The 13878-nt window shown below is 44.3% G+C and overlaps 1 protein-coding gene across 4 annotated transcripts in view; it reads right to left on the bottom strand.

Annotated features, from left to right (window-relative positions):
• Positions 1 to 304: 304 nt before the first annotated feature.
• The window catches only part of HTR4 (5-hydroxytryptamine receptor 4), a 213068-nt gene continuing 199494 nt past the window's right edge, over positions 305 to 13878 (bottom strand). For all 4 annotated transcript variants that reach the window (XR_005584171.1, XM_039486718.1, XM_039486716.1 and 1 more), the window contains one exon: positions 305 to 2721. Coding sequence is in view for 1 of the 4 variants with exons in the window: in XM_039486717.1 (XP_039342651.1) it covers positions 2634 to 2721 (88 nt within the window). In the remaining 3 variants the exon portion in view is untranslated. The remainder of the gene's footprint in view (positions 2722 to 13878) is intronic.

The raw sequence follows: 13878 nt of genomic DNA, 5'->3' as shown, positions 1-13878 counted from the left end.
TCACCATGCTAATGGTCTCATCTCACTCACAGAAATCTTCCACTGATCTTTTTCAGTGCCTTTTTATGGGGAAAGAGAAAAAGGTTTACTTGTTTTTTGTTTGGTTGGTTTTTTTTTTGTTTTGTTTTGTTTGTTTGCCACTCAGGGCCAGCTCCAGGCACCTGCAAAGGAAGCAGGTGCTTGGGGCGGCCAAAGGAAAGCGGCGGCATGTCCGGGTCTTCGGCAGCAATTCAGCGGCAGGTCCCTCACTCCCTCTCAGAGGGAAGGACCTGCCGCCGAATTGCCCAGAAGAATGAAGCGGTGTGGTAGAGCTGCTGCCAAAGTGCTGCTGATCACGGCTTTATCTTTTTTTTTTTCCCGCTTCGCTGCTTGGGGCGGCAAAAAAGCTGGAGCCGACCCTGTTGCCACTTAGGATGAAGGCAGGGTCCCAACACTGCTTGGGCTACTGTCACAGAACTGAGTCCTGCAAACGCCGTTCACACGAATAGGTCCACTGAGAACTAAATCACAGGAGTAAAGTTGCTTGAGGATGGTCTTCTCAAAAGCACTCAGCAGTGGCCTAACACTTCTCCCATTGAAGTCAATGGAAGTTGTATCATTGACTTCAATGGGGGCAGAATTAGGCCAATCCTGAGCACTTTTGAAAAGCCCCCCCCTACACAAGCATGTGATTACCGAACCGGGCCTTTGTGATGAACCAGTATTTATCTCAAATTGTGTCTCTCACGCGCTCTCTTAGAACATCTTATATTTACTGCCAGTGGCCATAGTAAAATATGAAGTGTCAAAGCCAACAGCTTTGTGCCTGGTGCTAACCTCTTTGGGTTTTCTAAATTAAAATGATTTGGCTCCACCATTTCATCTAATTAGGACTGTTCCTGGCCAGTGCACTAATGATTTTTTAAAGAAAAGGATGAGAAACTTTAGCATGGAGTTTTTCCAAGTGCAAAGAACTTTTCACAGAAGTCAAGGATAATCAGACACCATGGTTGGAAACCTGCTTGCTGTTATCATGCACAAAATCCTCTTTCTCAGCAGTACTTTTTCTTTGTTCAAAGCAGGTTGTTTTTACAGTAGATACCTGTCACATAGCAACAGAACATTTAATAAAATAATATTTATATTTATATGTTAAACTCCCATGTTTTAGAAGCTTAGAATGGAAAAAAACACTTCTTTTTAAAAATAATAATAAATAATGTCAACTTTTTTCTTTACATTAAAAAAAAATCTGTACATGATCACACAATGTAACAAAATACATTTCTGTTTTCCAGGCTAAGGCCGTCATCTTTGGGTTAGATCTTCATCTAAGGAGGTTACAGGCCCACAGTGTAGAACCTGCGTATTTCCCACTGCACGAAAATCAGACTCCCAGGGTTCCTAGATCTACAGCGTTGCCTGTCATTTACATGCAAAGGAGGAAGCTGCCTACGAGGAATGTAGTAATATCTGCATGCAGGAAGTAGCTAGGATGTGAGATTATTGTAAAAGGACAGGTGCATAGGGCAACATTTGAAAGTTCTGAAGCTTGTTTTATTTAAGCCTCACAGGTGGAGTGGGGGAGGGGAGGGAAGAAAAAGCAAAACACCCAAGTAGGAGTTTGTCTTCCAACTGTAGCTAGAAAAGCTCTTTAGATGACATATATTTATCAACATGGCACTTAGTGAGCTATTACAGACTGATATTCCCTAAGGACTTTGTCTCTTGATCAACCTTTCTTTTACAGGCGGGATGCCCAAAGTTTGCCCAAATAAGAACTACTGCATCTAATGGATAGAAAATGGGGCAGACTGCGACTCCTGTCTTCTGGCTACTGTAGAGCAGCACTTGCTGGGACTTGCAGTCTCTGTGGGCCATGTCTCCATATCAAAGATTATATGTCTCTGTGGGCTGCATTTTAGATCCTCATGGGCTATTTTTGCTCATTGGCTCTTTTACCAGAGATCTTGGTCAGGACTCTCACTGGAAAGTATCTACAGGAAAACACTGTTTCCCTTTGATATTGCGCTGGACAGGGGGAATTGTCAGCTCACACTGACAGATCTCACCATTGAAGATAACTGAGAAGGAAAAGAATTCCTTTTCTTTTCAGAAAGAAAACATAAGCACTACATCTCTCCTGACAGCACCATGTTAGGCGTAGGTGTGACCTTGAGCAGACAAAGGAGGCATTTACTGCTGTTGAGCATTACAGCTTCAAGTCAGACTTTGAAATCTTTAAGATCACAATATTGTGGCCACAAAACAAAGAGGCGGCATGCAGCAAAAAATGGCAGCTGGCGAAAAACCATCAATCTCAGTGTGGGTATGTGTGTGCGAGGGCTTGCGTGTGTGCTCTTTGTATACAGGGATGGAAGTTTGCACACCTCTGTAAAGCACTGACGTTAAGGCCCTGCTGTGTTAATAAAGTCCAGACATCCTCCTGCAGCAGCAGAGAGGTCTCCTCAATTGTTCTGCACATTGCGTCCCCTCCTCAGCCTTATCAGTCACCATATTCATGCTGTTAGCCATTCCTATCAAATCAATACAGGAGGCACCAGGGAAATGCAGACAAACGAGCTTGCATTAGAGTCCTGCTGCCCCAAAATCATCTGGTGTGCAGGTGTGTGGTTCCTCTGCCAGGGTCTTCATTAGAAACAGGACTCCTGGGATTCTGGGTCATTGTGGATGGGAAGCTTCTCGTGTTCCTGATGATGCCCATTATGTAAAACTGTGTACCTAGGAGGGGGGAAAAGCAAAACAAATAGGAGTCACTAGAGCAAATTCAAAAGGACAGGCTGAGCCTTTTCTTTTCTCAGGAGAGTCTGAGACCTAGGCAGGTGTGACTTCAGAGTGCTCCTAATATCCTGTTTCCTTGCTCCACCTGCCAAGTAAAATGTAAATCCAAACGCTGTTCATGATGGCAGAAGACATCTGTGACCATAATGTTAACCCCAACCCCTGCAAAGTAGGAATCTGCCGGTTCATGTAGAACTGAGCTATAATAAATACCCATGAGGAACCAAGCTAATGAATTAGGAGACCCGGGACTCTGGGGTGGATGCTGGTGACTGAGTTGTCAACACAGAATTGAATCTCTTTAAAGCAAGTATTAAAAAATCACTTTGCTTTGGCTTGGAATGTACGTGTCCTTTAAAGTGACGCAGAGACCAGCCCTCTGAGTCATGTGAACCATACACGAAAAACAACTGATTGCTAGTAATCTCAGTTCTTTTAGTACAACTGTCCTGAATACTGATCATTTCATGTCCAATCAGATCATTGCCATGCAGGATTACAACCTCCCGGAGACTCCTGAAATACACACACTTCCCCAATTGAAAAATGAGAGCATTCTGCAGGCTAAACTCCACTTCATAGTCATAAATTATTGATTTCCTGCAGACCCTGGGCCCTAACTGATGGTGCTGTAAATGAAGGATGGGGGAAAGGACCTCCATCTCTGCCTCTTCATCCACTATCTGAACTACCAGGCAGCCTCACGCTGCCCGTCTCAAAACAGCTTTATCTACAGCAAGTGGCGTGGCTGGCTTAGGCTGGTGGAGACCCATTGTTCTGGTTTCTGTCTCTCCTAGTAAAAGGGATTTGGAGTGCAATGCTTAGTGAAAAGGGGTAGGAGTGAGATGATCGGAAGGCTCCCCAGCAACTGGTGCCAAAGTGGCTCATGCAGATCGTTGCAACACTTCATATCTAATAATCAGTCTTCCTTGCAAGAGTCCAGACTCCTCCCAAAATGGAATTGCTGCACAGAACTAGAGGGGGAAAAACACTGTTCACCGAAGCAATTAATTATAATGATTTCTCAGGTGCCACCTTGTGAGGCCAGATGTTCAAAGCAACTCAGCACCGCATGTGGCTCCAACAAGCTGGCATAGTTAATGCTTCTCCACGAGAGGTGGTTGTTATGTCAATGAGAGAAGCTTCTCCCATCAACACAGTGAGGTCTACATGGGGGGTAGAACTACGTTGCTCAGGGCTGTGGATTTTTCACACTCCTGAGCGACATAGATTTACTGATATAGGTCTGTAGTTTAGATCTGGCCTAAGTGTCCATGTAAACAAGCCTTTATTCCCCTTCATCTGAAACTTACACATCTGAAACTGAGGAGTATAAAAATATTGCTCAGGCATGCAGGAGTGAAATCAAGAAGGCCAAATCACACTTGGAGTTGCAGCTAGCAAGAGATATTAAGAGTAACAAGAAGGGTTTCTTCAGGCATGTTAGCAACAAGAAGAAAGTCATGGAAAGTGTGGGCCCCTTACTGAGTGAGGGAGGCAACCTAGTGACAGAGGATGTGGAAAAATGCGTTTTTTTTTGCCTCTGTCTTCACGAACAAGGTCAGCTCCCAGACTTCTGCACTGGGCAGCACAGCATGGGGAGGAGGTGACCAGCCCTCTGTGGAGAAAGAAGTGGTTCAGGACTATTTAGAAAAGCTGGACGAGCACAAGTCCATGGGGCTGGATGTGCTGCATCCGAGGGTGCTAAAGGAGTTGGCAGATGTGATTGCAGAGCCAGTGCCCATCTTTTAAAAAGGGAAGAAGGAGGATCTGGGGAACTACAGGCCAGTCAGCCTCACCTCAGTCCCTGGAAAAATCATGGAGCAGGTCCTCAAGGAATCAATTCTGAAGCACTTAGAGGAGAGGAAAGTGATCAGAAACAGTCAGCATGGAATCCCCAAGGGCAAGTTATGCCTGACTAACCTAATTGCCTTCTATGATGAGATAACTGGCTCTGTGGATGAGGGGAAAGCAGTGGACATGTTATTCCTTGACTTTAGCAAAGCTTTTGATATGGTCTCCCACAGTATTCTTGCCAGCAAGTTAAAGAAGTATGGGCTGGATGAATGGACTATAAGGTGGATAGAAAGCTGGCTAGTCATCGGACTCAACGGGTAGTGATCAATGGCTCCATGTTTAGTTGGCAGCTGGTATCAAGCGGAGTGCCCCATGGGTCGGTCCTGGGGCCGGTTTTGTTCAATGTCTTCATTAATGATCTGCAGGATGGCGTGGACTGCACCCTCAGCAAGTTTGCAGATGACACTAAACTGGGAGGAGTGGTAGATACGCTGGAGGGTAGGGATAGGATACGGAGGGACCTAGACAAATTAGAGGATTGGGCCAAAAGAAATCTGATGAGGTTCAACAAGGACAAGTGCAGAGTCCTGCACTTAGGACGGAAGAATCCCATGCACTGCTACAAACTAGGGACAGAATGGCTAGGCAGCAGTTCTGCAGAGAAGGACCTAGGGGTTACAGTGGACGAGAAGCTGGATAGAAGTCAACAGTGTGCCCTTGTTGCCAAGAAGGCTAACAGCATTTTGGGCTGTATAAGTAGGGGCATTGCCAGCAGATCGAGGGACGTGATCATTCCCCTCTATTCAACATTGATGAGGCCTCATCTGGAGTACCGTGTCCAGTTTTGAGTCCCACACTACAAGAAGGATGTGGAAAAATTGGAAAGAGTTCAGAGGAGGGCAACAAAAATGATTAGGGAGCTGGAGCACATGACTTATGAGGAGAGACTGAGGGAACTGGGATTGTTTAGTCTGCAGAAGAGAAGAATGAGGGGGGATTTGAGAGCTGCTTTCAACTACCTGAAAGGGGGTTCCAAAGAGGATGGATCTAGACTGTTCTCAGTGGTAGCAGATGACAGAACAAGGAGTAATGGTCTCAAGTTGTAGTGGGGGGGAGTTTAGGTTGGATATTAGGAAAAACTTTTTCACTAGGAGGGTGGTGAAGCACTGGAACGGGTTACCTAGGGAGGTGGTGGAATCTCCTTCCTTAGAGGTTTTTAAGGTCAGGCTTGACAAAACCCTGGCTGGTATGATTTCATTGGGGATTAGTCCTGCTTTGAGCAGAGGGTTGGACTAGATGACCTCCTGAGGTCCCTTCCAACCCTGATATTCTATGATTCTATGAAATAATTACCCAGTCCTAAAGTGCATGTTTAAAAAGGAATATGATCAGTTCTACTACTTTAGCATGCGTGAAGAGGGGAGGCAAATAGCATTAGACCCAGGATTTGTTCTTATAACACTCTAGCCACAGAATGTCTAGAATTGCACACGCCTCTGTGCAGAGTAGGGCCTTTGGATGCATGTACTAAGTACCTATCTGTTAGGGCCTGTATAACAGAAAAGGGCCTAAACCAAAAGCTGGGATATGAACACACACAAACTTTGGGGAAGACTGGCTCTGGATCTAAATTTGTCCTGACTCAAGCTCATTTCTAATATATCTATCAGCTGTTTTAATACTGGTCATTATGCATGTGGATATAACCATGGAAACAGCTTACCAAGGGATGGGGTGGATTCCCCACCATTTGAAATCTTTAAAATAAAGATCAGATGGCTTTCTAAAAATATGCTCTAGCTCAACCACAAGATAGGGGCTTGATGCTGGAATTAGTGGGTGAAATGCAATGGCCTGTGCTAGACAGGAAGTCAGACAAGATTAACATAATGGTCCTTTCTGGCATTAAAAATATAAGAACAATTTGCAAAGACGTGATTTTTGTATATTGTGCCAAGCCCGAATGAACATGTTTGTGCAAGAAGCTCTATCAAGGAAACATCAGCAAGCCAGGATCTGTGCTACAGCTGAGTTAAGAGAGACCATGTGCTCTGCGAGCAAGGCAGCCATGCTGCAGAATGATGCACAGTCTGTTCAGCAGCAGGAGAGACAGCTATTGAAAAGTGGCTTCATATAAGGCACCCAAAGAAGGCAGCAAAGATCATCCATCTCTGCTTGTAGTCAGAAAGGAATTGTCCATGTCCAGCATTTTAGCAGAAGGTGCCATCTGTACGAAAAATGCGCAAGCTAAAGAGAAATTGTTAGTGTGCTGTAGAATCTCTCAGGGCAGAAATTTATTTTCATGTTGCTTCTTGTGCTTGGTCCAAAAATTCCAACTGTTTGCCATCTGCGGAGATGAGCATATGGGGGAGGGAGAAGCATTCTGTATCACAATGAGCAATCATGCCACAGTGTGAAAACTAAAACAAGGGAATAATAGATGTTCTGTATTATTAACGCCTGGGAGATTTCATAAATATACAGCCTAAGGGATTTTCCATTGGTGGACTACTGTGCTATGTGATGGTTTCTCAGTGGTTTCTCCTTTCATATGACACTTCAGACTGCTTAATTGTTACAGTGCTAACTTTAAAATCCAGATGTAGAAGATCATAAGGCCCCGCCCTTCTCAGATTACAACAGTTTATTCAGTCTGCTCCCTGGGATTATCATCTTCACTTTACAGGCACAAACATTCACAGAAAGCACATTTCAAATTGAAATGCACAAGCATTTGTGCAACTGAATTTGACATTCACTCACACTTGAAGCACTTTCGTATTTATCCAGTCGGGAAACAACATGCCATGTGACTTATCTCACCAATCACTACTAAGCCACACTACGTGGATGCTGAATAGTCAGGATAAATGTGTAAATCTGAGCAAATCACAATCAATGAACAGAAAAAGAGGCTAAACTCATTGAGTAAATTATTCACTGCAAATTATTTGCTCAGCTCTACTACCTACAATGAGTCTCTAATATGGAACTTTTAAATGCTGGTATATCAAACTCCATTAGAAATAGCTCCCTATCATGTATGAAGCTGACTCCTCCCCTAACTCAGTAAAGAGTGCTTATTGCCATTTCATTTCAGACCACAAACGCATCACCCAGCAATAATGCCCGATAAAGGAGAGCCATTATTACCCATAAAGGAACTTCTGCCTCAGGCTGTTTGCATGCTTGCAAAATGGTATTTTAATTGTGATAATGACCAATTTGGAGATAATTGCTTCTGCAGCACACACTGTTTCTGACAGTACAATGGGCTTTTTAATTAAATGGTTGGAATTAGCTTTCAGCACAGTTGAGGGGACTGTTTGGATAAATCCTTGACAGATTCATGATAGAAATGAGGAGGCTGTGATCCTAAAATATCTTGGGAATTCATCAAATACAAGGAAAATAATCACCAATAAGATATAACTTTCTTGCAGTTTCTCCCTTCAACTCTCAGCTGATCACATCCCCCTCCCCCCCCCTCACTGATTTGTACAATTAGGGAAGCAAAGCCAAGATAGTTAGTAGTTTTTGGCTCCCCCCAGGTACCCTGTGCTGCAAAACAGTCCCCAGAAATGTGGAAGTCTGTTGTGCCTGCTTGTCCCGCTCCTTCCAATGGGAACATTGAAACTTGGATGAACTAGTTAGGAGGCTCCCTATAGAATTATCTGTCATCATGGTGGGTCAGTCTAGGAGATTATTTATGGGGTTTTAATACTAGTTATAGTATTAAAACCAAAGCAGGAAAGAAGCCAGCAGAAGCAAAGGTGGGCATCTCTGCCCTAGAAGAAATGCCTCTGGAAAGCTATCTCGCCGAGGTGACAGCCCAGGATAGTGTGTCACCTGCAAGAATTATATGAGCTAACACTGGAATGAAGCTCAATGTGCCATTGTGCCTGAACTTCCTTGATGTGAATTCTAGCCCTGAGCCCAACATTAGACCCAGGATTTGTTCTAGTCAAAGGGTCAAATTCATCCCAACTCCCATTCTGAGTGTGGACCAGGGGCTGGGGTAAATAGTGGCTTGACACTTTTGCACCTCCTCTTTCTGGGGGCTGCTCTTGATAGTGGAGCGCAACATAGAGTGCCGGGGCCCTTCTAGCAGGCAACAGTAGCTGGAGAACAGGAACGTTTCTGTCCCCATTCCCTGGCATGCCCCTTATGCCCCCTGGGTCTCTGTGAGGCTAGCTACGCTGACTCTACCTGCCCAGGATGCCCCCTACACCAGGGGAATTCCCCAGCGGCCACATTCAGCATTACAGCATTTTACACCTGCAGAGACAATGTAAAAGTGCTGTAGAACTGTCATGAATCAGTGCCCTTAACTTTAACAACAGCCCCGGCCTAGCCCTAACACTCATATCCATCCCCCATCTCAAGGACCCTGGCATGATTCAAGTCTGTAATCTTACATCAAATTAACCTTGGTGGCTACCGCAAGGACGTGGGGCCGCTCCACACTCAGAACAATGTCACGAACAACGTGCGAGGATTTGGGTTGTATTAGCAGGCACAGCACATGAAAAACCGGTGGGGAGTGAAGATGGCCCCTGCTGGCTGGAGCTGTCTCACTAATAGACTACAGAAGGGAACTCATGCGTGGCAACTACCTGCACTTTTCGAAGCCTTTGAATAAACATTGGGCTTATCGCTAGCTCCAGTCTTGTTAACCTTTACAAATAAAAATATTTATTCCCAAAGTGTAATAACAGCAGAGGAAAAAATCCAAAAGCGAAATACTCAGAACACTCCAAGCATGGCAAAAGCATCAATCTCAGCCTTGCTGAGGACAGATTGATAGAGAATACCTCAGCCTCCCTAAACCTATTCCATGTAGTGCAGCCACATCTGCTCTCCATTTGGTAATCACCCCCAAATCTGCCTGTTCATAGTATCAAGTGCTTGCTGAACAGGAAACTTTATTTTCAATTCACGGGAGCCTGGTTTCTGTTGTTGTGGCGGGGAAACATTTGTTGAAGACTTATACCAAGTTCTGCAGTTACTTACAGTCTAGGCTTGGAAAGATTTGATTTGATTGGGGGGTTGTTAATTCTGTCCCCCACCTAGAAAATGAAGGAAACCGTTTTTCATCATCAACATTTATAGAGATAGATAGGGGTTTTTCCTTTATCCCTTGAGGGTAGTAAAAGTCTCTGTATGTGCATGTTTGTTTTGTGTTTGTACATGCATGCTTTTGCTTCTCCACGTACATTGAAAATTTGTGTTCTGCATGTAGCTGTGTTAGTGTATGTGTGGTTTTGTGAGTATCTAGCTGGGACTGGTTTCAGTGTAGTAGCTGTGTTAGTCTATCAGCAAAAAAAGCAAGGAGTCTTTGTGCCACCTTAGAGACTAACACATTTATTTGGGCATAAGCTTTCGTGGGCTAGAACTCACTTCATCAGGTGCATGGAGTGGAAAATACAGGAGCAGGTATAAATACGTGAAAAGATGGGAGTTGCCTTACCAAGTGTGAGGTCAGTCTAACGAGACAATTCAATTAAAAGTAGGATACCAAGGGAGGAAAAAGACCTTTTGTAGTGGTAATGAGAGTGGCCCATTTCAAAGAGTTGACAAAAAGGTGTGAGTAACAGTAGGGGGAAATTAGTATGGGGGAAATTAGGTTTAGGTTTTGTAATGACCCAACCACTCCCAGCCTTTATTCAGGCCTAATTTGATGGTGTCCAGTTTGCAAATTAATTCCAGTTCTGCAGTTTCACCGTGGAGTCTGTTTTTGAAGTTTTTGTTGTTGAAGATTTGCCACTTTTAGGTCTGTTATTGAGTGACCAGAGAGATTGAAGTGTTCTCTGGGTTTTGAATGTTAGGATTCCTGATGTTAGATTTGTGTCCATTTATTCTTTTCCGTAGAGACTGCCCAGTTTGGCCAATGTACATGGCAGAGGGGCATTGCTGGCACAGTTGCACTGCTGTAGCTGTTCACTGTAGGCACTCACTACAGCAGTGGGAGGGGTTCTCTCTTCCGCTGTCTACACCAGAGGTTAGGCTGGTTTAACAACGTCTCTCAAGGCTGTGGATTTTTCACACCCCTGAGAGACATAGCTATGCCAATGTAAGTTTTCACTATACACCAGCCCCTAGTACATAGTAAGAACATTCTGTCTGCTATTTAATACACCTATTTAAAAATAATCTGTCCCCACCTTGGGCTTTGGGTACCAAGAACATTTTAAATCTGAACTCTAGGAGAGATGAACATATTATTATTTGCAGCACTGTAGCACCGGATAGAAACCCCATCGTGCTGGGCTCTGGCCAGACATATTAAAAGACCGTGTCTGCCCTGAAGGGTTTACAATCTAATTTAAGGCGCAACAAGTGGGTGTAACAGATGATTGGAGCGGCTGGAGGAGGGAGGTTCAGGGTAACTCTCCTAGGAACAGGCAGTTACATAGACTTGCTACATGACAGTTAGCAGGCTTCAAGTTAAAATACATTTTTAAATAAACCAGAAATAGTAGTGATCTCAGGGATCCCTAATGAAGCTTGGTAGCAAATGCAACCTGCCTTTCAGCTGCTCCCTGCTCCGCCTCTGCCCCTGCACTCTGGGCACTCAACGCAACAGCAGCCTTGTATCATTATACTTAGTTCTCCATCTGTGCCCTGAAAGTATTTGCATTGCATCAGTGAAGTACTAAAGGATCCTGCAGCTGTGTCATAGCTGTGGGTAGGAGTGATGCTGATTCCTCTGGTGTTCTAACTGATGAGTGGAGGAGGAACAAAGGCTTCAGCTGTTTCTCTCCTGATGAGGGCTGTGAAGAACCTGCCTGATGAGAGAAGCTTCATTTCGGAACAGCTTACCAGCTTAAGGCAGTTAAACTGGGCAGCCCCCAAACCTACCTAGTGTAATGGACTAAGCTAATTGCTATGGAATTGTGTGCTGAAGCCGAAGTGGGAAGCAAATGCACATAAATAGGGTATGGTAAGGGGGTTGGAATGTAGGTAACACTCAGAGCTGGGTCAGTACAGACCATTGCAACTTAAAGAGGCCTTGACACTGCATCTCTGCCTTTATTTTTGTTAGATCAGATCCTGAAGTCTTCATATGAAAACTACTGGGCACAGAAGGCTCAGAGACAAAATAATCCAAAAGATCTAAAATGCACATTACTGTCTGTCTGAGCAGAATGTCCATTAGATGGAAGAGTTGAAGCACCCCACAAAATAACGAAGAGGGAGATGGTGAAATGAGATTTCAAGAAAGGAGCCTGGTTGACAGATGGCTACTTCCAATTCCAGTAGGAGATGACAAGGAGCCTCTGCTATTGTCAGACATGTTGAGAACCCTGTCACTGTGGGTAGATAAAGGCAGGCAGGATGTCCTGAAAGGCAACAGAGATAGAAGCATCTATCTATGCTGAAAAATTTGAAGTCCTAGGACTTTGTCTATGATTAGATCTTAACAGGTTCAAGACGATTTAAGTCCCAACTACATTATGCAGACAAACTGCAGTAGGAGCAGTTTGAGTGAAATCAGAACAAGAAGGGAGGTGGGCGGGTTGGTGGCCATATATCACTGGAACCTAGCAAACAAGGTGAATCAGGAGCTGAGGGCACCTCTTAGGGTTGAAAACTGTGTTGGTCTAATAACCTTCTATGCCTGCCTTTTCTTAGGAGACTGATACATAAGAACATAAGAACGGCCCTACTGGGTCAGACCAACGGTCCATCTAGCCCAGTATCCTGTCTTCCAACAGTGGCCAATGCCAGGTGCCCCAGAGGAAAGGAACAGAACAGGTCATCATCCAGCAATCCAGGCCCTGTCATCCATTCCCAGCTTCTGGCAAACAGACATATTCCAGGCTGGCCCATTGTGGCTGTTTACAACACCCCTTTTATAACAATCACCCAATATAGTGTCTATTTCTCAAAGCTGTTCCATTCTGATGCATTGAGAGAGAAATAACCCTTTGCTATAGTGCATCAGGATTACAGTGAACAATCACTAGGCAGCTCAGAGTAGGTTATTTTAATGGATACATCATTCTGAAATAAGCCTTCCACCATCTGTTTGGCCTCATAATTACAAATGCAAACAACATAATTCACAATTGCAACATAAAAAAAATAAAATAAAAAAAATAGAGCTGTGATTAAGATGATTGTGTAAGGCCATCAAGCATCTGTTCTGCTTTATTCCTGTTTCAGGCACAGGTGGAAAACAGCCTCTCTGATTCTTTATTTTGTAGCAAACAGTAATTTGCAATGTGTTTTCCTACAGTAGTTACAGATGTAGTAAGAAAAAATAGGGAAGGTTTGGGGCAGACAATGTGATATACTCATGTCTGCATTAGTAGTGGGGTGAAGAGAACCATTTAGGCTGTGCTGAAGCAGAGTGGGCCATGAAGCATTCTGGGCAAGGACACAGGTTTATCCCAACCCCAAGTAGAAGAAGTTGCAAAAGAGTTAGAAAGGGGGAAAGGGGCGGGGGAAGGAAAGAAACACTTCACTTTTAAAAGTAGCATTCCCCATGTTTAACGGTGTTAAGGGAAACACAATAGCTCCCAGAGATCCCAAGATGTGTGAGTGGGGACTTCATGGGCAAGGTTAAGCAGCCCATGGCTGTGTTATCTTTCGCAAATGACTTCTATGAAGCTGGAAAAGGGACAATGAGCTGCTCCACCTCCAGCCCACTCATTCCTCTCCCTGCTCGTTTATCTCCACCCTTCCTCCCAGTAGAGAACTAGTTAGATAACTAGTTCCTTACATACCATAGGATGAATTTCACCAGGCCCTGTTGACTTGAATTCCTAGTACTTCCGTTCACTTAATTCTCAGCTGTGATACTTTGAAAAATGCCTGGCAAAAAGCTATGGAGTAAAATTTTCAAAAGCACCTAAGTGACACAGGAGCCTAAACCGCATTTTCAAAAGCACCTGAAGTCGTACTGACTTTCACTGAAACTTAGGTTCATCTAAGGCCCAGATCCTCCAAGGTATTTAGGCACTTAACTCCCATTGAACTCCCAGTAACTTTGAGGATCTGGGCCCTAAGCCACGTAGGTTCTTTTGAAAATTTTACCCCGACAATGTTGAAGAAATAGTTACACATTCTAAATTTCTTCAGGGACACAGAATATACGAGGTATACTCCTTACTCCTGTTTAACTGTGCTGGTCCAAAAGCAAGCAGAGTTTGCAGCAGGGGGGGGAGGGATAGCTCAGTGGTTTGAGCATTGGCCTGCTAAACCCAGGGTTGTGAGTTCAAGATCTGGGGCAAAAATTGGTCCTGCTAGAGAAGGCAGGGGCTGGACTAGATGACCTTTCAAGGTCCCTTCCAG

Source organism: Mauremys reevesii, linkage group 8, assembly GCF_016161935.1.
Source record: "Mauremys reevesii isolate NIE-2019 linkage group 8, ASM1616193v1, whole genome shotgun sequence".
Classification (NCBI taxonomy): Eukaryota; Metazoa; Chordata; order Testudines; family Geoemydidae; genus Mauremys; species Mauremys reevesii.
Note: the sequence above shows the minus strand (reverse complement) of the source record. Positions and strands in the feature narration are given on the sequence as shown.